General features: G+C 34.5%; 1 protein-coding gene across 1 annotated transcript in view; it reads right to left on the bottom strand.

The window, feature by feature from the left end:
- Window positions 1-12,094: 12,094 nt before the first annotated feature.
- The window catches only part of LOC107655539 (protein kinase C-binding protein NELL2), a 52,270-nt gene continuing 36,676 nt past the window's right edge, over window positions 12,095-27,688 (bottom strand). The window contains exons 15-19 of the mRNA XM_016443058.1: window positions 19,496-19,636; window positions 19,146-19,339; window positions 18,880-19,056; window positions 14,988-15,215; window positions 12,095-12,811 (exon numbers count right to left, since the gene is read on the bottom strand). Coding sequence (XP_016298544.1) covers window positions 12,770-12,811; window positions 14,988-15,215; window positions 18,880-19,056; window positions 19,146-19,339; window positions 19,496-19,636 — 782 coding nt within the window. The 3' untranslated portion in view covers window positions 12,095-12,769. The remainder of the gene's footprint in view (window positions 12,812-14,987; window positions 15,216-18,879; window positions 19,057-19,145; window positions 19,340-19,495; window positions 19,637-27,688) is intronic.

The following is a 27,688-nucleotide window of genomic DNA, read 5'->3' as shown; positions in this document are numbered from 1 at the left end:
TAAAGCAACGTATTCGTATTGAACCGTTCGGTACGAGGCTTTCGGTTCGTTACTCATTACAAACCGAACGATTCGATTCGTTGGACCAATCCGGTCCCACTTTATATTAAGTGGCCCTAATACCTGTGTATTTACATAGTAACTAGATGTGTACATAGTATGTAACCACAGTGTAAGTACACATTGGTACATAGTATCTACAGCTATAATGTTTGTGTAACTACACGTAACAACCCACTGAATGGTATGTGTAAATACAAATGTGTAACAGGACACTGGTAACAACACTTTTTGGTAATAAAAGTACAAATCTGTAACAGGACTAACAGCACTTTTTGGTAAAGAAAGTGTTACACTTTATATTAAGTAAACAATTCCTATGGATTTACCACGTAATTACGCTGATGTTACACAGCAGCGGCCAGTAAGTGAGGCTTTAAATATAAATTGTGGTTGGTGTCCAGAATGTTACACTTTATATTAAGTGGACAGTTCCTGAGGAGTTACCATGTAAGTACACTGGTATTACAGTGGTGCACCAACTCCACCAACTTGAGATCTAACTCCTCCCACTTTACATTTCCCTAAACCTACCCATCTCCACCCACTGGATCCCATTTCCACCCCTAAACCTACCCATTTCCATCCCCTGGATGCCATTTCCACCGATAAACCTACCAATCTCCACCCCCTGGATCCCATTTCCACCCCTAAACCTACCCATTTCCACTCCTAAACCTACCCATTTCCACACCCTGGATGCCATTTCCACCCCTAAAACTACCCATCTCCAACCCCTGGATCCCATTTCCACCCCTAAACCTACCCATTTCCACCCCTTGGATGCCATTTCCACGCCTAAACCTACCCATTTCCACCCCCTGGATCCCATTTCCACCCCTAAACCTACCCATTTCCACCCCCTGGATGCCATTTCCACCCCTTGGATGCCACTTCCACCCCTAAACCTATCCATTTCCACCCCCTGGATGCCATTTCCACCCCTAAACCTACCCATTTCCACCCCTTGGATGCCACTTCCACCCCTAAACCTACCCATTTCCACCCCCCCATTTCCACCCCTAAACCTCCCCATCTCCACCCCCTGGATCCCATTTCCACCCCTAAACCTACCCATTTCCACCCCTTGGATGCCATTTCCACCCCTAAACCTATCCATCTCCACCTCCTGGATCAAACTGTTCCAATTACTCTTATACATATTGTTGTTACAAAATGTAGTTATATATGTCCTGTTACACATTTGTACTTGCACAAACCATTCGGAGGGTTGTTACATGTGTGTAGTTACAGAAATATTACAGCTGTAGATACTATGTACCAATGTGTACTTACACTGTGGTTACATACTACATACACATCTAGTTACTATGTAAGCACACAGGTATTAGGGCCACTTAATATAAAGTGGGACCGTTTATTGAATTAAATCTCTTAATTAATAGTGAATATGTGTTCCCTATTCTAAATTGTAACCAATAATAAAGTTTGTGTGGTCTTTATTCAAGGATTATATAATTAAAAACACTAAGATTGTATCAGTTTTGCAATTTTAGACAGTAGACTGAAGAATCTGCATTACTTTGAATGCACTTATACAAGCTGTTTTTCTTAAACGAGTAAATAAAGAAACAATGGTCACATTTTATTTTAAGGTCCAATTCTGACTAACAAACCATTAACTATGAATATTGCCTCAATAAACTCCTAATTTGCTGCTTATTAATAAGTAGTAAGGTAGTTGTTAAGTTTAGGTATTGGGTAGGATTAGGGAATTGGTCCCTATACTAAAGTCTTACCAAAATAGTTCACCCAAAAATAAAATAAAATGGTCATATTTTAATCTATTATTTGCATACATTTCTTCTTCTATTAATTATATACATAAATAAAAATGCACACATAATAGATACAATATAAATAAACAAACAGACAAAGAAACAAACAAATTTATATTCCAGAATGTTTTTTAAATAAATCTCGTAAATTTTAATTTCATAAAATGACTACAGCAATGATGATGGATCAGTTTTGTTTGAACAAACAGTTATTACATAACGCACATGGATGTGGTTCAAACAGACTGTGTGAGTGGGACTGAATCCTTCATTCTGTTTCAAACACACACACACACACACACACACAGGTTTGTTTTTATGGTTTATGGGGACTCTCCATAGGCGTAATGGTTTTTATACTGTACAAACCGTATTTTCTATTGCCCTACACCAACCCTACCCCTAAACCTACCCCTCACAGGAAACTTTGTGCATTTTTAGATTTTCAAAAAAACTCATTCTGAATTATTTATAAGCCTTTTGAATTACAGGGACACTGAAAATGTCCTCATAAATCACCTTCTCGTTGTAATACCTATGTCATACCCATGTTATTATACAAATTTGTGTCCTCATAAACCACATAAACATGCACACACACACACACACACACACACACACAGTGAGAGACTCTGACGGCAGTCACACTTAACCATGCTGATTGGCACTCATTCACTCATTCACACGTCCACTCTGTGACACTTTCTCCCACTCAATTTTTTTTTTTCCCTTCTGGTACTCTTCTCTATTTTCTCTCAAGATGCGGCTTCTGTTGTCAGTCATACGAAGACTCTAGAAAAATATCAGCCCTTGTGTTCACCAAGCAATTTATGTTAAATGGGGTTGTTTTGGACCACAGAGGAGTGTGCTTGGATCGATTTATGTTCTGTATAGCCATCTGTCTGTCAGTGAAAACAAGGATAGGTGGATTTGATTCTAAGACATAAGGTATTTAATATTACATATCCTCTACAACCGGTTACATCCTAATGGTTGCTAGGACTGTGCTACATTTTATCTTATTCCTTTAAAGAGATGGACAGCACACACACACACACACACACACACACACACACACACACACACACACACACAAGGAAGTGTATTTCCAAGAATGTGTATTTCCAAGTTTGGCTAGGAGATGTATTTTAACATTGAAAATAAATAATTATATTCATTGCTATATTTGAGCAGTCCAGCATGAACCATCTCCCAAAAGTTATCTTAAAAATTAAATGGAGGTCAATGCGGAAGAAATTACTTTTTAATGAGTTTTTAATTATTATTTTTTGACTTGGTTTCAAATAAAATAATTAAAAATCCTTGAAAAATGTAAGCACTGTATAAATTCTAAAGCCTGTTTTCAGATAACATATCTGTTTTATACAATGATCTGAAAATGTATTTTGTTTGAAGGAATTTTAAATGTTATAACTGGAAAATAAGACAGAAATACTTGGAGTGAGCTCTGAAGTTTGATTTATTATTTTTTTATTTTTTATTTAAAGGAATAATTCACACGAACATGAATATTTGTTGCTAATGTACTCACTCTCAGGGCATCAAAAATGAACATGAGTTTGTTCCTTCATCAGAACAGATTTGGAGAAATTTAGCACTTGCTCACCAATGGATCCTCTGCAGTGAATGGGTGCCGTCAGAATGAGAGTCCAAACAGCTGATAAAAACATCACAATAATCCACAGTACTCCAGTCCATCAATTAATGTCCTGTGAAGTGAAAAGCTGCATGTTTTGACTCCATTGGTGCAAGTAATGTAATGCCAAATTTCTCCAAATCTGTTCTGATGAAGGAAAAAAACTCATCGACATCTTGGGCAGCCTGAGGGTGTGTAAATTTTTAACAAATTTTCTTTTTTTGGGTGAACTATTTTATTAAAGTCATATGTTGTATAACAAGCAGTTAACAACATTATTTTAAAGCAGTACTGAAGCAGTTACACTATAAGAACAATGCACACAAAACCCCATTTACCCCATTGGACCCCATTTACATCTGTAGTCTTAATGCCACACACGCACAATGCATCTAAGAGAAAGCTCCATCAGAAGTGCTCAGAATGTTCAGTCACACAATAGAAAGCAATAAGCCATTCAGAGACAAGAGATAAAGAAGAATACAAGATGGAGAAAAGAATGACATGAGTGCATGAAATACTTTAAGGTCAGAGAGAAGTAGTTGGATGGAACTTGAAGGGGAGGAGGGGAAAAAACGAGTTTGTGATAAAGGAAGGAGAATGGAGAGATGGGCTGGGAGGATAATGAGACTGAGTTTGAAAGTGCTCTGACAGTGTCCTTTAAAACACCCCTTCTGCTTCCTTCAACAGAAAGAGAGAGAGAGAGAAAGAGAGAGAGAGCGAGCGAGCAGCCATCTGTCAAGACCTTACACTGCAGTCTTGCAGCTATCTGATAGCCGGCAGGAGAGAGCGGCCTGACAGCTCAGTGTAACACCTGCATTAGCATTCAGCGGGCAGAGAGAGAATTCATGTAAGGGCAGGACAGAGTGCTGAATCCTGCTGATATTACAAGAAGGCTTTTTAAGCACAAATTATTCAAAAGTAGCCTTTTATGAGGAAATTCACTTTCCTCACGCATACGCACTCAGGCTCCATTTTGTCCTTGGGGGGAAATAAACATTTGGTGCAGAATCATCTTTGTTCTCAGGGTTTATTGACATTTCAAACAGATGAAAAATGTAGGGCTGCGTTAATGGCTCACCATTTCCTTGCTGTTCAAGCAGGTTTTGCTGCATGGTTTATAGTAGATAAAGCAGGTTATTTATGAATATAGGTTACAGAGAACACAAGACCTCACACTGACTGACCCTTGCGAAAATTACCCATGTTTTTACTACAAATAAAACAAGAAGAAGAAAAAAAACATGGTTACTATAGTTAAACCATGGTAGCCACAATTGAACCATTGTTTTGCTACACTAACCATAGTTTAACTATGGTATTTGTAGTAAAATTTTGGTTATACAAATGGTAATCAATACACCAAAAAACATGGTTGCAACACTTTTATTATAATAAAACCATGGTTAATTTTCGTAAGGGGAAAAATGTTTGATTCTAGTAGGTGCTAGAATGCTAATGTTAAAGCTGATTGACTAGGTCACTTTTACATTGAATTTCTGTCTAAGCTTGAGTTTAAAGACTGACGAAGAAACACTGCACAAGATATTAACAGTTGTTTTCAAAGTGTTATTTTTTTTATTGCACTTTTAGATTAGCATTAGCTCTATGCTAAAGCTGAATGACTTGGTCACTTTTACATTAAATTTCTGTCTAAGTTTGAGTTTAAAGCCTGCAAATCATATATTTGTGTATGTATGATCAAATAGCTCTCTTTTAACCCCATGTGGCTGTGATACGGTTTTAAAATATTATTACTCTGAAACCTCCTTTTCTTGATTAGTGTCTCGTCCCTGGAGTCCTCAGCTACCAAGGCCGACTGACAGATTATTCATATGACACAGCCTTGGTAGTCATTAATATCTGTAATATGACAGTGTCTTTCTATGAACTGTCAGTAATAGTTAATGTCCTACTTTTTTAAGCATGACAAATACTGCATAAAATAAATCAATGTGCAGCTCATCGCCAAGAAGAAGCTGGAATAACTACATTTTAAAAGAGGTTTGTTTTCAGCTATAAGACATATAGATTCTGTCTCTAAAATGCAGAGTAATCCAACAAAAATGTCTTTCATTTTAAAACACACCTGGGCTAAAATACATATACTATTTGTTTGGGGTCAGTAAGAGTTTGTAATATTTTTTTAAAAATGTATCTTATGTTCACCAAGGCTGCATTTATTTGATCAAAAATATAGTCAAAATGGTAAAATATTACTATTATGTTTTTAAAATATGTTTTAAAATAGAATTTATTTCTGTGATGGCAAAGCTGACATTTCAGCATTATTGCCCCAGTCTTTGTCATATGATCCTTCAGAAATCATTCTAAAAAGCTGATTATTATTTTTTTTGTTGTTGTTGTAATGAGGACAATTTGAAAACTGAAAAGAATTTGAAAAAAAAAACATTTATTTGAAAAACAGATCTTTTATAAAAGTATAAGTGTGATGTTAATGAATCCATGCTAAATACAAGTATTAATTTATTTTAAATATTTTAAATATTAAAAAATGTACTAATCTAAGCTTGACTATCAAAAGTCAAATCTATTAGGACTATATACATGTTTTTTATCATCTTTGTTCACTCATATGAACCCTTTATCTCTCTTTCCTAGAATAATATAGCACAATGCCAGCATAGTAGCTACTGGTCAGCCTATTTACATTACAATACATTACATTTAGACATTTAGCAGACGCTTTTATCCAAAACGACTTACAAATGAGGACAATGGAAGCAATCAAAATCAACAAAAGAGCAATGATATGCAAGTGCTATAACAAGTCTCAGTTAGCTTGATGCTATTTTTTTTTAAATCATATAATAAATAAAAAGAAAACAGATAAAATAGAAAAACAATAGAGCAAGCTAGTGTTAGAGCTATTTTTTGCTTTTGCGGTCCGTGAAAGTGATTTTGTGCCTCTTTGGGATGGCACAATAAAGTGATGTTCACTTGCAGAACACAAGCTTCTAGACGGCACATAGGTCTGAATGAATTTAGGTAAAGGGGTGCAGAGCCAGTGGTGGTTTTGTAGGTAAACATTAATGCCTTGAATTTTATGCGAGCAGCTACTGGTTCATTTTTTCACCACAAAATGAAAATTCAATCATCATTTACTCACAACCCATAAGAGTGGAGCAGAAAGTATCAGTAGTACTGTTAGCATCAAGAGATGCTAACTGTTTAGGGGGAGGAAGTGAAGATGAAACCATAGCAGATAGCCGGGAGGGTGAGAGTGAGCGTAGGTTACGTCGAAAAGTGACACGTGGAGGGGTATGTGTTGTGTCAGGACCCATGTTGAGGTTAAGAGTGAGGAGGAAGTGATCCGAGGTGTGCAGTGGATTAACCAGTACATGATCAGTGGAGAAGTATCGTGTGTAAATAAGGTCCAGTTGGTTGCCTGATTTGTGAGTAGCAGCAGTTGACACTCGTTTGAGATCAAAAGAGGCAAGCAGAGTGTGGAAGTCTGCAGCCTGAGGTTTATCTAGGTGGATGTTGACGTCTCCAAGCATAACTAGGGGAGTACCATCCTTATTTAATTATGTATTAATTATTAATTAATTAATTAATTAATTAATTAATTATTTATCCTTATTTACCATCCACCTTATTTAACATAAGCTCTGTTTCTATATGTGTGTACAAGAGGCATGTACAGTACATCTGTGTCTCAGAGAGTATCATGGGACCCCCTTCTCTCCCCTATCACATTCTCCAAATGATTATACCCAGGGTGAGAGGTGATAATGATTATTAAGCCTTATTAATAATCGTAATTGGGAGTGAAAATATTCAGATTTACATCTGTTAGGGGTGTGTTAGAATCTCACCCCCTACATCATCTCTCATTATGGTCATGTAATTGGAAACTATCATTTTCTACGGAATACAAAACTATGAATGATGAAGTCTATTAGGCCTAAATTATTCAAGCCATAAATTGAAAATAAATCTCTTTTGCAAAGCATATGAAAAGAGACTCATAGCAGGAATAAAAAAGGATTTATTTCTTAGCGACAAAGACTGCTTTTAAACTCTGCATTAAGTCCCTTGAGTGTATCGCCGAGCTTTATTAGAGAAAAATAATAAAATAAAAAGTGGCAGCTCAAAATATTCATGCTATTCAAGAGTGTTCATTACTGCATGGCACAGACATCAAAGGAAAAGCCCTGGCCGTAGATCCGCTGAACCTTCAACACAGCATAACCAATCCCCCTTCTGCCATACTTCAGTATTCATGCTTTTCACACACTGAGTGCTTAGGTGGTTTTATGTCAGAGTAAACTCATATCAAAGTAGAGGTTCTCAACCATCGAAATGATTCATCTGACTTCAGATTGGCTCGAGATGACTTTAAACTACAGCCGTAGTGCTGCTGGTAACAGAGTAACTATTAAAGCGCCAGTAAATATGATGTAAAAAAGGAAACTTCACTGTCCATGCAGTGAAATTAGATCATTCAAGACGCTTCTATGGGCCTGTAAAAGTAATATGGCCAAGAAAATGGATCTCGCTACAGATCTTCTTAATTTCAATTGACTGAAGTGAGCTGAAAAGGTGGGATTGAAGGAAAGAGGGAGGGGGGAAAGCAAGGGAGAGTGAAAGAGAGCGAGACGGAGATTTCGCACCGTGACTTCCTTCATTCAGTGAAGATCAAAGGTAACATGATTCCTTTTCTTCTGGCGGATCAGAGGTTTTTAATGTGTCTGCTCCTCTCTAAAGTGGTGTCTTGCTGAACTGGATACGACAGGTCAGAGCATCACACCCTTCGCTAACCTCAGTGAACATTTCCTCCTGTCAGAAACAGTTTATATATTAGGAAATGTACAACATCACATATTATGGACAATTTGCATAACTCTCAGGGTTTGAGGAAACCCCAGCATCATTTTAATAGCCCAAAAAACATTGCACTGAATTATTAGGTTGATACTTTATGATATTTTTTTTATCATAGTTAAAATGAATAAACAAAATTTAAACTGTGTAACATTTAAATATGCTAGGTGTACATACTGTAGGAGTCAGACAGTTATTTGCTTTGATATCTTTTGTTGTATTTCTGTACAGCAGTGGTTCTCAATCAGGGCTTAGCAGACTTACAAAGGAGCCTCAAAATTACTTAAAATAAGATATAAAAAAAAAACATTAAAATAAGTTAAAACTAAAAATCAAGTTAATACTTTTCACCCCCTCAGCAATTGTTTGTTAAAACAGAATTCTCACAGTCATAAGACATGCAAATTATTAAAATGGTAAAATTCCAGATGCATTTTTATAATTAAAACATATTTTTTCTTGTTTTCCAAGCTCTAAAATATTTTATCAACTAGCAGAATTTCTTTTGGTTTCCATGTCAGAAAGAAAGTGATACAGTAGAGGTTTGGAACAACACGAAGGTGAGTAAATGACGCCTGAATGTTCATTTTGGGGTGAAGTATCCCTTCAAGCCTGTAAAACTTAGTCAAACAGTCATAAAGAGACGCTCTATCCTCTTTGAGAGTCAGATTTGTTGGCAGTCTGTCCCTCCGGCGCTGACGTAAGAGAAGATCTCAGAGGAGCTCTCCGTGGTGCTGATATTTCCGCTCAAGCGTGGGGCTCTTCTCTGCTACAGGCTTTTCAGAGCCAGCTGGATAACCAGACAACATGCCGGGTCACTTGGTCCCCCTCCCCCCTTCTCTCTTCCTCTCTGCTCTTCACAGGCATGAGGAAGCACTAGAGTCAGACTCTTGGCTCTCCATTAGCCGGCAGACAAATATAGAGCCAAAGTGTCCAACAGAATGGGGAAAGAGACATTGCCAGTTAGTTTTGGCAGGGACCCGATTCACCACTTCAGCAAGATTACACACTGTGCTGAAAATGGCAAGAGATTAAAAAAACAAGCACTTGGTGAGAAAGAGAGAGAGAAGATAAGAATAATAAGCATGGCTACAAAAATTGTAATCAGCATGGTGATTATAGGTCAAAGGTGCAATCAGTAATTTTTCCTACTTAAAATAAAAATAATAATAATTTAATAGTACTTTTGCTCACATGTATGCAATGCATTGCTGCCACACGCATATTATTTTTGTCCACTCAATTATGTCGGAATGACGAGATGTTATGGCATTAAAACAAATTTTATCTTTGTTATCAGACAATTTTGCTCATGATCATGATCAACTGATCATGGCTGATTATAGCACCGAATGGCATTTTAACAACACTGGTAACAGAAAACTTTATACTGCATCCCCGCCACTAAGAATTGAAAACCGTGATGCGTCCAATAAGATTGATTGATTGATTATTTTAAATAAATAAATACATAAAAGTGCTTCTGTGAAAATCATCTGAATGTTTTTTCCCCACCATTTTAAGTGCTCTTGCAGTGAGACAAATACATATAAACATTAAAAAAATAGTAACTGGAATAAAATAAAAATGAATAAAAATATTAAATGAACAAATAAAAAAACAAACAAACAGGTAATAAACAGGATTTAAACTAGTTTTAGATGGAGTTTAGCATGTTTCCAGCTTTCTATCATATTTACCTTCACTATTTCATTTTAAGTGCTCCTGCTGTTTTACTAATACTACTACTACCACTACTACTAATAATAATAATTAGAAATATTAATACTATTAACATTTGGTTGTAAAGGCTGACAGCAAAACTACTTAAGTGTAAATGAACATTTAAAGAAAAAATGAATAAAAATTGTTTAAAAAAAGAAAGGAAAAAAACTATTATTAAGTGGTGTTTAAAATAGTTTTACATGGAGTTTAGTATGTTTCCACTATTCTATTCCACAATTTTTAATCATATTTGCCTTCACTAATTAATCTTAAGTGCTAATAATAATAACAATAATATTAATTATTATTATTATTACTATTATTATTATTATTACTAATGTGGTCATACAAATCAATATAGCAAAAGAATTAATTTAAATTTATTTTTAAATTCAATTCATTTTGGTAACACTTTAGAATAGGGAACACATATCCACTATTAACTAAGAGTTTTCCCTGAACAAACTCCTAATTTGCTGCTTATTAATAGTCAGTAAGGTAGTTGTTAAGTTTAGGTATGGGGGTGGATTAAGGGATCTAACATTTTTGGAAAATTGATGTACTGCAGTGTCACATGCTAAACTCCATCTAAAACCATTTTAAATGGCATTTACTATTTATTGTATATATTATGGTGTTATTTTATTTTATTTTTCATTTTTAAAATTAAGGTAACACTTTATTTTAAGGATTAATTCTCGCTATTAATGAGTTGCTTATTAGTATGCATATCACTAGCATATTGGCTGTGTATTAGTAATTACAAAGCTCATATTGATGCATTATTCTGCATGACCGTTAGATGGAGTTTAGCATGTGACACTGCAGTACATCAATTTTCCAAAAGTTTGTGCCAAGATCCCAAATGCCGATTCTATAAATAGCTACTTACATTAGACACGTATTTCATCAAGAGAAAACAGAGACATACCCACAACCATATGTCTACACATATAGCATACATTATAGGTCAGATAAAGGTTGGCACATGGCGAGGCTCTCATAAGGCGAGGGCTGGCACAGTGACATCAGATCTGCAGTATGGTCCCTAATCTGTGGGATCAGTAAAATCACGGAAATGAGAGGCATCACACTGCAGTAATCTCCTGCATCAGGAAAACTGTGTGTGCGTGTGAAAGAAAGAGATGAGAGAGGCTGTAGAGGCCGGGAAAACAGAACCAGCCACTATCAACCAACTATTCAAACCAAGTGTAATTGCACAGGATTACTGGCACTGAAATAAACCCATGTTCATCCTGCATGAGAAGAACCCAGACACCAGACTGATGAAAAGAGACAGAAAGCTCTATTAAATAGAGACTTGAAAGGGAAAAGATACATGGAAGATGACAATGAATCAGCAAGGATGGAAACAAGTGGACAAAATAATGATGTTGAAAAGAAAACAACATTATTCTGATGTTCCGTTGTATATTTCAAACCCACAGTAGCCTCAAAGATCCCAAAGCCTCTCAAAAAATATACTTAAAGTCAAGATGAAATCAAAATCTTATCTAGTCTTATTGTGAAAGATTCATCTGTGCATGTTATTCCAAAGAAAAATCTTTGTAATCTGTAATCTTTAATCAAATTCTAATCTAAATCAAACTATAATAAGACTCCGGAATACTTCACATCTTGGACGTAAAATAGACTCATCAAACTGCAATTCATATAAATTATATTTTGACTTTTACAAATCGCATGACTTATTATAAACAAAATTTCAACTTGCATCAAACATCGAAAACAACGCATGCCCTCTATTGAAAGTCTAATGTGTAAAACATGAATACATTTTATGTATTTATACATACTAACATTTTCTGAAATACAGCTAAATAAAAAATAAATAAAATATTTAGTAAATGGCAACAAAAATGTTTCAGATGGAGTTCAGCATGTGAGATTTTCTGATAAACAAATGCCAACTGTTCAGTTAGAGTTGTTATACTGTTTTGTGTTAAATAAATAAAAAACAACAACAATGCATCTGCATATTTTTCAATGGAAACCTTTTATTTCACCATGACACAATAGTGCACCGAGCCATTGAAGGAAACAAAACATCAATTTGACAAGAGGTGCAACATAAAACATCAAAGTAAAGACAGAATTCAAAAGACGTAAGAAACAAACACTAAATAAACTATTCACAACATCAAGATCATATTTTCCCAGAAAGGGAGCGGAACAACCATTAATACTGAAAGAAGTAAACACTGTAAGGTCATTTACAAAGGATTTGACCATGTCTGCAGTCTGTTGAACCCATCAAGCACAAAACACTGCAATCACTGACAAGTTAACCTTTATTTTTCAACATAGTTTTGATACTGAAACCTGAAAATCAAATGGAATTCGCAAAACTTGAACTCTTTATCTGAATATTGCATCATGGTTTCCGATGATAATTGATAAACGACAAATAAACATCTTATCAAATGCATCAAGCAAATCTGAAACACCGTTCAAAGCTAAAACGACTGGTTGCTTTATCTTTTGTTATGTATGACTGCGCTATCTGTATATTGTTTATGTTATAATACATGTGAGGATTTGGTATAAAATGATCTTCTGAAGGGGATGAAACTGTACAGAGAGCCGAGGCAAAGAGGGGGGAAGTAAAACAGACAGCGAGAAAAAGAAAACTAGTCAGACATTTTGTCTTTGAATAGGACTAGAGGCACAAAGGGTCCACAGAGCAACAGATGTGACCATTCTGTAGAGAAAAAGAGAGGGAGGGAGGGAAGGAAATGGAAGGAGACATTAGTCAAAAAAGGAAAGTAGCCAATTTGACACTCACTCAAGCATTTCCATACTGTATGTGTGTAACGCATTAAATAAGCATCAGTACAGCGTCTCATGATTCATCGCTCAGCTCAAATGATGCTGATGACCTTGGCCAGTCACATAAGGTGCTTTAATAAGTTGATGAATTCTCTCCTGTCCCTGAGATCTGTTCTTTATTCCTGCATTCATCTAATTCATCTCACACAGACAAATCTCACAGCATCCGGGACCATTTTCTGTGTACTGTCCATGTTTCTTAGCTATTTATCTATAAATGACTTGGCACATCATTTAGAGAGGTGTCCAAATGTCAGACCACTAGTGAAAATATATCTTATTTATTTATTATGAAATTCAGTTATTAATATATATATATTTTTTTTATTACAATGTATATTTTATAAGAAGCCCCAATCATGGCATGCTAAAAAAATATGTATAGAAGCCCATTTCTCCAATAGAATTTAAAAAAGTTAATTGTGACTTCAAGCTTTTTTTCTCACAGTTCACAGAGTTTATATTAAAAATCAGAATTGTAATATATAAACTCAGAATTGCGAGATATAGAAAAAAAGGTCCAAATTGTAAGCTAAAAATTCGCAAATACATTTTTATAATTTTTTATTCAGTGGCAGGAAAAAAATGTGCTATGTAAACTGAGTTCTGAAAAAAAAAATGCAAGATGTGAATTTGGAACTGCAAGAAAGTCATTATATCTCACAATTCTGAGTTTATATCTTAAAATTCTAAAACTCAGAACAGTGAGGAAAAACATTATGAATTATGAGATCAAGTCACAATTACCTTTATTTTATTCCATGGCAGAAAGGGGATTCTATACATAACTTTTTAATTGTCATGAGTGGGACTTCATAGAAAATATAAATTGTAATGAATAACACAATAATTTCATAATTTATAAATTAACAAGATGTATTTTCACAACTGTGCTCAACTGCAAGTTTTTATCTCACAATCCAGTATTTTTTTTTCTCACAACAGAATTTTACATCTCAGAATTTACAGAATTTTACATCTCACAGTCAGAACTGCGAGTTATAAACTCAGAAACACGAGTTAACATCTTGCAATTTTGACTTTTTCCCTGCAATTCTGAGAAAAAAAAGAATGCAAGAAATAAACTCAGAATTGTGATATATAAATGCAGAATTGTGAGAAAAAAGGTCGCAATTAATACAAAAATAAAATAAAAAAATCCCATGGTGGAAACAAGCTTCTATAATGATTTAGTTTAGTTTTATGTAATTTAATTCTAAGACAAGAAAACACAAAGTATAGTGTTATAAATGTGTATTAAATTTTTAAATAAAAATGTCAGAACTGCGAGTTATAAACTCAGAAACACGAGTTAACATCTTGCAATTTTGACTTTTTCCCTGCAATTCTGAGAAAAAAAAGAATGCAAGAAATAAACTCAGAATTGTGATATATAAATGCAGAATTGTGAGAAAAAAGGTCGCAATTAATACAAAAATAAAATAAAAAAATCCCATGGTGGAAACAAGCTTCTATAATGATTTAGTTTAGTTTTATGTCATTTAATTCTAAGACAAGAAAACACAAAGTATAGTGTTATAAATGTGTATTAAATTTTTAAATAAAAATATAAAAAACTTGATTTACAATGCTAATAACCATGGAAACATGTCATCAAAGTCTGTGAAAAAGATCCATTAATGCTAACTTATCATAAAGTTCCTTTGATTTCTTTGATCTTAGTTTTTTCAAGGTTTTAATTACGTTCTAGATGTCTCTATTCAATGGGGTCTCAGATTTTTGGATCTCAATGTAAGTGTTTTATGAATAATATTTATATGCACCAAAACAATAAAATCAAAGCTGTGACTGGGCGCACCACCAAAAGCCTTTGCCTTTGACTGAATTGGTATTAAAATGTTTAAAAATAAATTAGCCAGATGTCCATGAAACCCTTAGTGGGCCTGTGGAAGCTGCCTTTGTTTTATGTGAAAGGATCCAGCTTAAAAATAATGACAAGCACAGGGGTTAACATCTAAATACGCAATAATAAATCTTGGTGATTTGCAACGTGTGCGTCTGTGGGTGATTATGTAAGTGTCAAGTACCTTGCACTGGCAGAGGGAACACTCAGTGCCGTGTTTGGTCCAAGCAGAGCCGCTGAAGCGAGTGATCCCGTATTCATCCACACAGGTCTTGGAGATGTCATTCCGAACGGTATCGGCCAGACAGGGGTCCGTGATGCAGCGTGGACAGCACTCGCCCTCCGGAACCACTGTAAACTCACAGTCAGCCACCGGCGCACACGATATCGGCCAGCAGTCCACTTCACCCCTCTGAGAAACACACAGACAGAGACATATTTCAATCCGATACAGAATAGAATCAATATTTTCACAATTCCGTTCGGTGAGGCTAGTAGCACATAAATTATACACTTCCACTTTAACATGCTGCAAATCACAAATAGTGTGTTGCGCTCACTGATCCAGAGAGGAGCGTGTAATGAAGGATCGATACGACACTCCTAGGTCAGAGATGGTTTAATATAGTCACACACAGGGCTCTGTTTCCTCCAGCATTCTTTAAAACTTTGTGTAACATCTGCTGGACTGCAGGTGATGTGTCAAAATATATCAGAGCTTTGATCCTTTTTGGATGCTTTCCACAGGTGCAAGGATAAAGTGATGGTGTACTTAGAATGACAAACATAAAAGTGTGTGAAGGTCAGTCTGAATAAACACTGCACGGTAAGTGTGAGTAAGACAGACAGAGAAGAAACACTAGTGTGTGTTTATCTAGGGACAGTATGAGGAGATCATTTGCTTAATATGGTGGCATGAAGTCCCGCCTTTCAGTTAATACTAAGTCACTTTACTTTGTGAGGAATCACATCTTTTTTCACTCTGTAATGTAGTGTAAGTGCATTAGCTGAGAAAAAAAAATGAATGTGTGTGTGTGTTTGTTTGTGTATATAAATATAAATGCATATGGCTGCATTTATTCGATCAAAAACAGCAAAAACAGTAATATATTATTACAATTCAAAATTACTATTTTAGTATATTTTAAGATGCAATTTATTCCTGTGATAATAAAGCTGAATTACATTTTTCATTTTATATTATTATCAATGTTGTAAAAAGTTGTGCTGCTTCATATTTTTGTGGAAACCATGATTTTTGATGATTCGTTGATGAATAGAAAGTTCAAAAGAACAGCATTTATTTGAAATGTAAACCTTTTACCATTATAAGTCTTTACTATCATCTATTTATTGTGTCCTTGCTGAATAAAAGTATTAATTTCTTCCTTGAGTCGAATCATTTGAATGAATCTGTTGATTTACTCTAATGAATCCGCTGTTCTGGTCTAAATAAATCGGTTGCAGATTGGACGAACCCAGTTCTTGACTTCAACTCACTGACTCAATGTAAATGATGGGTTAAATTTTGACTTTTTCAATAGACACTTTTTTGGTTTTGAACTCTTACAGTTGATCTGTGCATTATTAAAATCTTTTCCTTTTGTGTTTCCGAGAAGATACAGGTTCAAAACCACATGAGGGTGAATAAATGATTAATTTTTTGGGTGAACCGACTGCTGAATTTCGCTGCAAGACAACATATTTTTCAGATTACATCCTGACTCAGACTGAGCAGGTTACTTAGACCTTGATTACAAAGAGAATGCAGATATTTCTCTGAATGTCTCTCTCTCCCCTCCTGGAGTTTTCTGTTCCGGAAACGTTCTTTGTTCTTTCACTCCTCACACTTTTGTATTCTTAAAACACAAAGCATTCTTCCTGCCCCATTCTCTCTTTTTCGGTGTCTCTTCCTCTCTTTCAAGTTCTGTGTTCTTTTACTTCACAGGGAACCAGGAAAAAAAAACTGATGAGAAGAGGGAATCGAAGAGTAAAGGGGGTTGAAAACGACTAAAAGAAAGCGCTGACTGAAAGAGAATGTGATAATAACAGTATAAGAACAACATAAAAGAGACAAACAAAAAGCAGCTGTACTGAAACCTAATGAAATTTCAATATGGCCATGCAAAACTGGATCTGTTTGATCATGTTCCTTTCTCGGACACAGATTACACTTTCAATTGAAAGTCAGTTATTGAGCAATTAATCCAGAGCCTGGCTTTAGTATTAGCCTGGAAAACAAGCCTTTCGTTGGTTAAACCATCCACAACTGTCTAGAGGTCTTTAACTGAATTCATTACAGACCTACAAGTTTAGCAGTCCTAAACTCTGAGGAAAAGGTTTCGTTCTCTGAAAAAAAAAAAAACTCTCAGACAAAGAAAATGTAAGCTGGGAGCCTGGCATGTCATATGAAAGTTTAGGAGCCCTGTTTGAACCCATTGTCAGCTCAGCAAATACTGTAGTAAGGATTTTCACTAGAGAGAAAGATAGAGTTAGCTGGACTTTATAATTCAATTCTTCACAGAGTGAAAAATGTTCTGCATGAAGAAAGAAAAATGGCTTCTGGATGAAAGTTCAGGGCTGAACCACAGCACACAGGAGGGAAAAACACCAGAGGGGCTGAAAACTGCATTGTTCAAGGTTTTGGCGCAAGGCTTCCTGACTATATTGCAGAAAGTTCCACTGTGACCAGCAGTTTCTCTGAATCTGAATCTAATAACACAGGGAACAGAATGACAGTGGAGTTTATTCTGAGCGTTGTGCATGTGTGAATGCATACTATTTGCTAAAGTGGACATATTTCATACTTTTGCATCATATTCTTTTCCTCGAGTCCAGTTATAATGGCAGTCAAGGTTGCTTGAACCAAAAAGTTGCAGTTCAGTTTTACGTGACCATTTTCACTCTGACTCTCAGGCTGTTTTTGCCAATGTACTTGTAGAACTATGACAAGTTATGCTATGATTAGCATAGTCCTGCTGAATACTGAAGAGCTGTTGATATATTAATGTGGGTGGTCATTAGTTAAAAGTGCTTTCATTTAATTGATGTTAAAAGTCTTGCAAAAAATTGATTTAAAAATCATTACCAAAACTCCAAAAAATGTTTCTAAATAGTTTTCAAAATATTTTTACTACTACAAACAGATACTATTATTATTATTATTATTATTATTATTACTATTAAATCATTTATATAATATGTTATCACAAATAATAATAATATGCAAAAGTCTGAGAAAACATTAAGTTTTTTATTTAATTGTTTTTAAATTTAGATTTAAAAATGTAGAACAAAGCAAAAGTATGATAAAAATATTTAAGAATGTTTAAATATATTTTATTATTTTTAAAATATACATACTTAATATATATTAATAAAGAAAAATCTTTGACATTTAAAATATAATATATAAAATAATATACAAATGTTACATTTACCTCATATTGAATAATTCAATTATAATTAAATGACATACAAATATAATCATATCCAAAAGTCTGAGAATATTTTAATTTTTAATGACATCTTTTTTATTTAAATGTAGATTTTGAAAAACAAAGAAAAAGTATGATAAGAATTTTAAATATTTTCTTTTATTATTAAAAATATAATATGTATATTATTTAAAATATTTAAAAAATGTGTAAATACTTAAATTCTACATATTTATAATAGATTTGTGACATTTAAAATATATATAAAATAATATAAAATATGACATTTAACAAATTTAATTTGTTGTTGCTTCCATTAAAATACACAAGATGCTATTTGGAACATTTTCACATCATACTGTATGAACCACTAGGTTTTATAATATATCAGGTTCATTAACATATTTTATAATGACAAAAAACTGTATGCAAAATACATTTTTACTAGTGGTATCAGACATTTGGGCCCCACTGTTTATTTCTAAATGCGGAGATATTTCAATAATCGTTTAACAGAATCTTGTCTAATGTTCTTTAGCAATAGCTCTTTCTAATGTCAACCATATACTAGTTTATAAATATATACTGGCAATCATAACGCATTACCACATCGAGTTGGCGTAACATGCTGCCACTCACCATGCACTGGCACTGCTGGCAGTTCTCCACCCAGGTCTCTCCGTTACTGTACGCCAGCAGACCGTTCTGATGCAAACACTGAGAACTCAGACGAGGGTCGCATTCAGGACAGCACAACACATCCACCGTGGGATTCTCACAGTCACACACCATCCGTCTACACATCACTAACCCCGACTGAAACAGGACAGAAAGACAAGAGTCTGAGTAAAAAAAAAAAATCAGGTTTCCTTTGACTACAATTCCCATCAGCCCCTTCAGCTCACCTGACAGGAGCAGACCGAGCACCTGTCGTCATCCAGCACCCAAATCTGCCCGTTGTGTTTCACCTTCCCATCATGGGCACAGTCGCCAGTGCAGTTCCTACCGTGCGGACAGCGGCAGTCATAACCTCCGTCAACGTTAAAGCACACGGTGTCATTAGCACAGCTGTGCCGCCCCATCTCACATTCATCAATGTCTACCAACCAGAAACAAAGAAGACACCAATTAAGTCACTTGTTAAATCCAAGGAGTCATGGTTTAGCTGGTTAGCATGATCTTGTTAACTACAACCATGCTAAGTGCAAAATGACTTCCATTCAAAAGAAGCACAGTTTCATTCAAAACAAGTTACCTTCACATGACTCTCCATTGGCTGAGAATATTCCGTTGTCATGGTAGCCATCGCGACACTCGCAGTGATACCAGCCAGGTAGGTTGACGCAAGTGGCTCGACTGTCACACTCCACAAATCCATCGGAGCACTCGTCGATGTCTGAAGAGACAAGGTGGAGACACGCATGAGAAAACTCAAGAAGTGTATGGAAAAAGCACAGGTGAGCACAACTGTGCCTGAATGACGTCAAAAGTTGTCACACATCATGAAATTTTTTTTAAAAATAGTATGAAATATTGTTCAATATGATCTGTTATGGCATTTGAAGTCAGAAAGACGTTTAAAGAGAGTGTGTGTATGTGTGTATACACCCTAGTAAAAACGTAATATATTTAAAATACAGTTATTTCATACTAAGTATAGTTCAAATCTATTTACTGACATATCGCTTGAGACCTGCTGATATCAAAATTATAATTAAACTATTTTAATGTGACTATTGATGAGGATTGTATGATCTTTGAATAATATCAGTCTTTAAATGCAAGATATTTAAAGTGTGTTTGAAGTATACTTGCAATAGTTCCACTTTAGCACAATCAAATATATTTAAGTATATCTTTAGTTGGACTTCAGCACTACTTCTGCACAATTAAAGTGCATTAAGAACAAAATAAGTTGTTCCAGTTTAGCAGACTTTAAGTATACCGGTTTAGTATACTAAAAGTACAATTGCAGCACATTTTTTTATTAAGTACAATAAATATGTAAAGGTATTTGTAGCATACTTAGCATGAAATAAATGTTTTCAAATACATTTTAGTATATTTATTTTTTCTCTAGGGTATATCTATACAGTATCTTTATTAAGTGTGTGTGTGTGTGTGTGTGTGTGTGTGTGTGTGTGTGTGTACACACTTTGTATTTATTTATTTATTCTTTTACATCAAGAGATTTCCAGTTCAAATAAATGTTATTATTTTAGGCTTTCTATTCATCAAAAAATCTTATAAAACATTCTGCACAACTGTTTTCAACATTAATTATAATAATAAATGTTTCTTGAACAGCAAATGAGCATATTAGAATGATTTCTGAAGGATCATGTGACACTGAAGATCGTCTGAAAATTCAGCTTTGCAGAATAAATTACATTTTAAAATAGATTAAAATAGATTTTAAAAAATATTTTAAATTTTGAATAATATTTCACAATATTCCTGTTTTTATAGTATTTTTAAATTAGTAAATAAATGCAGCTATGGTGACCGTAAGAGGCTTCTTTGTGTGTGTGTGTGTGTGTGTGTAAAATATGCTCACAAACAAGAATAACAAAGCAGAAAATGTTCAATTATATACAATGTTTATCTATCACCATAATTTCATTATAAAAATGCCATAAAGTGCATATTCTAATGTTGAGTTATGCTAGAGTGTATTATCCTGTTTCCACAACCTTTTCAAATTGCTAAATGGATGCAAATCTACATAAGTATATTTGATGTTTGTCCTCACACCAGACACAAAGAAAGGGAGACAAATAGTGCTTCTGCCATGGGCGTCTTGAAAGGAGCGTATCCAACAGCTGTTGATAATGATGCTCTTCAGAATCTATTCAACTTTCAGTGCTTGTCCCTGGATTACACTCTCACAGAAAGCTATGCTGAGCGTCCCTCAGATCCAATCAGTTCAATGACAACTTCAACCACAATGGCATACTGGGTGAGAAATGATTTTGTGACTTTAACCTTAGGTTACCACCTAGGTGTTTCACCCCATCTTATTATATTGTGTATTATATTGTATTTCGATGCCAATTGCAATGTCTGACGTGAAGGCAAGGCTGAGTAGAGAGGGTAAAACAAAAACTGACGAATACAGTGTTTTTGTGGGTGTGCAAGAGAGAGGGAAAAAATGTATGTAGCCTTGAGAGTCTTTGTGAAAGAGCACAGAATATGAGAAACCGCCTAAAGGAGCTTGTGAATTAGGTTTGCAAGTGTTGCATTTTCATATTGCACGGGCTGAGAAATCTTTAAAGGGATAGTTCCCTCAAAAATGAAAATTTCAACATCACTTACTCGCCTTCATGTTGTTCTAAATTAACAAAACACAGCATAAAACACCCAATAAAATAGTCAGAAAAGTCCAAAAATTTTAAATTTGATCAAAAATACAGTAAAAACAATAATATTGTAAAATATTGAAGATAAAGATTTTTAAATGTACTTTATTCCTGTGATGGCAAAGCTGAATTTTCAGTCTTCGGTGTCACATTATCCCGCAGAAATCATTCTAATATGCTGTGCTCATTATTTATTATAATCAATGCTGAAAACATAAAATGTTTGTGGAAACCATGATATATTTGCTTTCAGAATTTTGTTCTTTCAAATGAACAGCATGTATTAGAAATATTTTACATCATTATAAATCTCTTTACTGTAATGTTTGATCAATTTAAAAAGGGATATTTCACCCAAAAATGACAATTCTGTTATTAATTACTCACCCTCATGTCGTTCCAAACCCGTAAGACATTCGTTCATCTTCAGAACACAAATTAAGATATTTTTAATGAAATTCGAGAGCTTCTCGTAGCTTCATAACATTACAGTTGAACCACTGATGTCACATGGACTATTTTAACAATGTCCTTACTCTTACTACGTTTTTTGGGCCTTGAACGTGGTAGTTACTTTGCTGTCTATGGAGGGTCAGAAAGCTCTTGGATTTCATTAAAAATATCTTAATTTGTGTTCCGAAGATGAACAAAGGTCTTACAGGTTTGAAATGAAACGAGGGTGAGAATTTTCATTTTTGGGTGAACTATACCTTTAATGCATCCTTGCTTAATAAAAGTATTACATAAAAAAAAAAAAAAAAACAGATATTAAAACGTTTAAACCTTTACTCTGTCACATTTGTTTTTATTCAAATATTGCACATTAAAATGCTTAACACTGGACATTTGCACATTTACAAAATTCATATTATATTAATTAAAATTGGGTTCATTATCGTATAGGGTCATTGTTAATTTGGGTCTATAAACAATAACAGAACATTCTTTTTTGGGTGAACTGTCCCTTTAAGAGAACCTTCTGCAGAAACATTTGATAAGAAGCGGAATGTCTGATGTGAGAATTTTTCATGCAAAGGTTCTGAATATTTTTCACTCCTCTGACTAAGATTTCCACACTTTTTCTAAAGATTTCACTTGCCTAACACTAAATCCCTCATCCCTCCAAAACAAAAAGCGGCGAAAATAACACAAACAGTGCTGAATAATACATAGATGTAGGCAGTGCTGATGACATTTATTCATTTTCTTCCTTGAGCACAAACACACACTGCACTCATCTCCCTCAGAGGAACGGCTGGCATTTGTGCTGTCAGTAAGCAGTAGCGAGTATTGATTGACTGTGTATTCACGGGCAAACCCCCAGGGTTCCCGCTGTCCTGCAGCCCTGCCACTAATTTGTCACGGAATGTCACAAGTCGACGTCACAACACACAGTCTCCATCTCATTTGTTCCATCTTCAACATTTGGGATCCTCATATATTTCCATTTGTTTGCAGCAGTGAGGTTTGCTCAAGGTCAGTTTAAAGGAATAATTCACTCAAAAATGAATATTTGCTGAAAGTTTACTCACCCTCGGACAATCCAAGATGTAAATGAGTTTGTTTCTTCATCGGAACAGATTTGGAGAAATGTAGCATCATCACTCATCAATGGATCCTCTGCAGTGAATGGGTGCCGTCAGAATGAGAGTTCAAACTGCTGTTAAAAACATCATAATAATCTACAAGTAAACTCCAGTTCATAAATTAATGTCTTGTGATGGGAAAAGCTGTGTGCTTATGAGAAGCAAATCCATCATCAAGGCCTTTTAACATTAGACCATCAAGTTCATAATTCATAATATTGCTTCCTCCAGTGACAAAGTCCATTCCCTGTTGTTCTCTCACTCCAAAATCCACCAACATATTAGTTTTGAACTGTTTTGGATGGTTATAAATGGTGCTTGATCTCTGCATATTTCTCTCCTGATTCAGATAAGACAGCTTTTTCACTGGAGAAAGCAATATTATTAATATCATGGTCGTATTTGAGTACTGTAGGAAACAATGATTTGAAGATAAAAACGTCTTAATGATTGATTGGTTTCTTTCAAACACACATCTGTTCACCTCACATGACATTTATGAACTGGAGTTGTATGGATTACTTGTGGATTAATGTGATGCTTTTATCAGTCGTTTGGACTCTCATTCTGACGGCACCCATTCACATCAGTGAGAAAGTGATGTAATGCTAAATTTCATATTTTTTCATTTTAGGGTGAACTGTTCCTTTAAGGGCGCAGATTCTTTTGAGATAATCAAGAGGATCAGGGTATATAATTTACTACCAGAACAGGCCGAACACTTCCCGAGTCAAAGTGCCAAGTAAAACAGATTATCCAATCCCATGAGCGCACTCGGGAATAGTTATGGTTCCACAGTGGAATCCTCAAGTCAATTTCATCAGGGACGATTCTTCAAGAGGCAAGTCATCAATCCACTCAGTCCCTTAATGTCCCGGCTGTTCCCACCCCAGCTATCTCCTTCATCTGCCCTGCTCTCGTTTTTTCCCCCCTTGCCTTCATCCTCCCCCTCTATCCTCACACTAATGAACAGATTCACACCCACTGCTGGTTCTCACTGGGGAGCTCAGTACTGTAGAAGGGCCTCGATGCAAACGAGAGTGTGTGCATGAAAGCCTGGTCCCATTCTCAAACAAAGTCTGCCCCTTTTTTTGAACAGGAAGTTCAAACGCGCACCTTTTCTTATTGAGAAGGCAGATAGCAGATTCTCAGAGCTTCCTCGATAAAAGTGGCTATTCAGAGGAAAGTATTATCTTTAAAGTCGATGTGAATTGCTGTTCGCAAACCATTTTATTGGAGATGGCATTTTAGAGATATTCAGTGAGAAAAAAGGTTTCTTTGGAATAACACGAGCCCTTAGAAAGTAAATACTGTTGACTTTAACTGAATACAATGGATTTGTTTTTCCTGTTTATTTTTCTGACCCATTACCATTTTTTTTTAATAAATTAAAATATATAATAAAATGACAAAAAATATCAAAATAAAAAACTTTTTAAATTTACATTTCAATTTATTATACAACATTTTCATTCTAAACACTGTGTATATAAAATGATATAAAATATAAAATTCAAAATGAAAATGTATTATAAAATTTGACAAAAATATAAAAATAAAAAAACTCTATATAATATTTAACAATTTTAATAATCATAATATATTTATAAAATATATAGGTCTTATCAGGAATAAATACTTACATACATCCATTACATATATAACATTTAATAACAAATATAATAATTATGAAAAAATATATAAACTATAAAATAAATAAATTAGAATGTATATATCAGAAAATATGACAAAATAAATATATTTAACAATTTAAAATAATATATTTAACCATTTTAATAATTATAATGGAAATATTACATATACTGTATTGTAAATTTAAAAATGTATAATGAAATAATACAAAATAAATATATAATACATAAAAAGTAAATCAAGTTTACATCCTATATAATATTATACATTATTTTTCAGTGTTACGCAGGATAAATAATAAAAGAAAGATGCACAACAACTAAACATATATTAGCTCAACCTAATTAGACATTAATTATTTTATTTAATAAATTCGTTAAAAAAGAAAATATTGTTGTATTATAAATTAAAATGCACAATAATATATGACGACATAATATGTATAAAATATAAGAGAAAAGTCTCAAATATTTTATTTCATATTATATACAACATTACAAATGAGTTTTTCAGTGTTACTCTGATTGTGCTAAAACTGAGGTCTGTTTTGCAAAGTAAGGGAAGACGCTCAACAACTAAACACTAATTAGCTCCACCTCATTAGACAAGATGAGTAACGCCTTGGAATACATGAACCCAATGAAGCAGACATAATCAGAGCGCTTAAATAAACATGGAGGAGTTTTATCGGAAGACCCAACCAGCAGTTGTTTTGAATCTCTCACTCGTGCACACAATGTTACGAGACTCCCATCCTGGTGCAAAGACACAGTTAAGGTGTTCAGCGACAAACTGCAGCCATTTTTTTCACAAGACTGCAAGTTGAAGGTGCTTACGTCCCCTTGCTATACACCCATCACATAAAGAATTAACAAGTAGCCTGCAGAAACGTCTTGTTTAAGAGGAAGGACCCCCGAGCCCAGGGCGTTTAACCCCTGAGGACCTGCTGTAATTGGGTTTCCTTTATGAACAGAGCATGTGTGAAGCATCTGAGCCAATCCGATGGATAATACATGCTGCCAATCTTCTAAGAGGTAAGAGCTGGAATATGAAAGGAAATGCGACTCCCTGCAGCTTCCTTTTCAGAGGAAGATAAAAAGAGAGCGAGAGAGAGCTTCCCTCACAGCATTTTTATTCAGAAAGCATCTCTGCCACAGGATATTTGATGGAGAAGATAATTCGGAGACTTTGTGCTTCAGTCGATTACTCTCATTAAAGAACAGAATAACAATAAAAACACAAAGCTCTTATCAAATCATTTCTCTATTTTACCAGGAGAACAATATCCCCTGAACTAATGGATTGCTTTGTATTTATAGAACTGGTGGGGAGTGTTACTGAAGTTGGCCATATGTGCCAACGTCAAGCTGGCATAGATAAAAAATTTAAAAAAAGGAGAGAGAGCGAGAGAGAGAGGCTTACTGACAAAGACGGAGAGTTTAATAATGCAGTTCTTTTAGTGGAGGGATGTTTCAAAGGGATGGAGAACAGACATGTGTTTGTGCAATATTTAGCCTCTTTGTGCTTCTGTCATAACATTATATTTCCCCTCAGAGGAAGACAGAAAACATGAGGGAGAAATCGTGAGGGATTACAGACGGCTGAGCGCAAAAAACAGGCATAAAGCACATAATCTATCGCTCATATATACAGGAAAATACCACAACACCCAAAAATGATGAGACCTCTTTAACATACAGTACAAGGTGTCCAAAACGCAAAGCACTCAATAAAAATGTGGGTTTCTGAAAAAAATAAAAATAAATAAATTATGACGTAAAATTTATAGGAAATATTTATGATTTTTTTTTTTAAATAAATAAATCCTGGTGTTATTTTATCTGAATTATTTTGGTTTACTCTTTTTCTTTGTAAAAATCTTCTTTTGGTAATTTCTCTCTGTAATTCACGATTTCATGAATAAATGAATGTTGTATGTACAAACAAACCAATGAAAACAAACAAGCAAACAAATGGTCTGAAATTGCAAAAAAAAAAAATCTTTTTGTTGTTGTTGTTTTTTTATTTATCATTATCTTGGTGTTTTTTTCTGAATTATTTTGTCTTATTTTTTCTTTGTAAAAAACTTTTTTCTCCTTTTTCTTGGTAATTGCTCTCTGTATATCACGATTAAATAACCGAATGAACAAATGAACATGGCGTATGAACAAACAAATAAACAAACAAATGAAAAAAAAAAAATTGGAAATTGAAATACAATAATCTGGGTTTCAAAGTCTTTATAAATATTTATCATTTTTATAAAATATAAAAATAAAACCAAAAATCTGGGTTTTATAATCTAATTTAAATATGAAAACATGAAAAGATTAAAATGTAAAACAAAAAAAATTTAATGAGGACATATATAAGAAATATTTATTATTTTTATCATATTGAGTGATTTTTATAATTGTTCCATTGCCTAGTCCAGTGGTAGGCAAGTTGGGTCTTAGAGAGCCGCTCCAACCGTAATCAAACACACCTGAACAAGCTAATCATTTTCTTCAGGATTACTAAGGCTATAGGCAGGTGAGTTTTGTTTTCAGGGTTGGAGCTGAACTCTGCAGGCCTGCGGCTCTCTAGGACCGAACTTGCCTACCCCTGCCCTACACCAACCGTACACCTAAACCTACCCCTTACAGGAAACTTTGTGCAATTTTAGATTTTCTAAAAACTTCATTTTGTGTGATTTATTAGCTTGTTTACATTTACATACCTCAATGTAGGTCCCCACCATGATACGAAGCCCCATGAGTCTTTGTGTATTCAGGTTTAAGTTCCCACCAGAATAGAAAAACAGGTACACACACACACACACACACACTCTCACACACACACACACATACT

The sequence above is a fragment of the Sinocyclocheilus anshuiensis genome, unplaced genomic scaffold (assembly GCF_001515605.1).
Source record: "Sinocyclocheilus anshuiensis isolate Anshui unplaced genomic scaffold, SAMN03320099.WGS_v1.1 scaffold916, whole genome shotgun sequence".
Taxonomy (NCBI): domain Eukaryota; kingdom Metazoa; phylum Chordata; class Actinopteri; order Cypriniformes; family Cyprinidae; genus Sinocyclocheilus; species Sinocyclocheilus anshuiensis.
The sequence above is the reverse complement of the archived record's forward strand: the minus strand, read 5'-3'. Positions and strand labels throughout refer to the sequence as shown.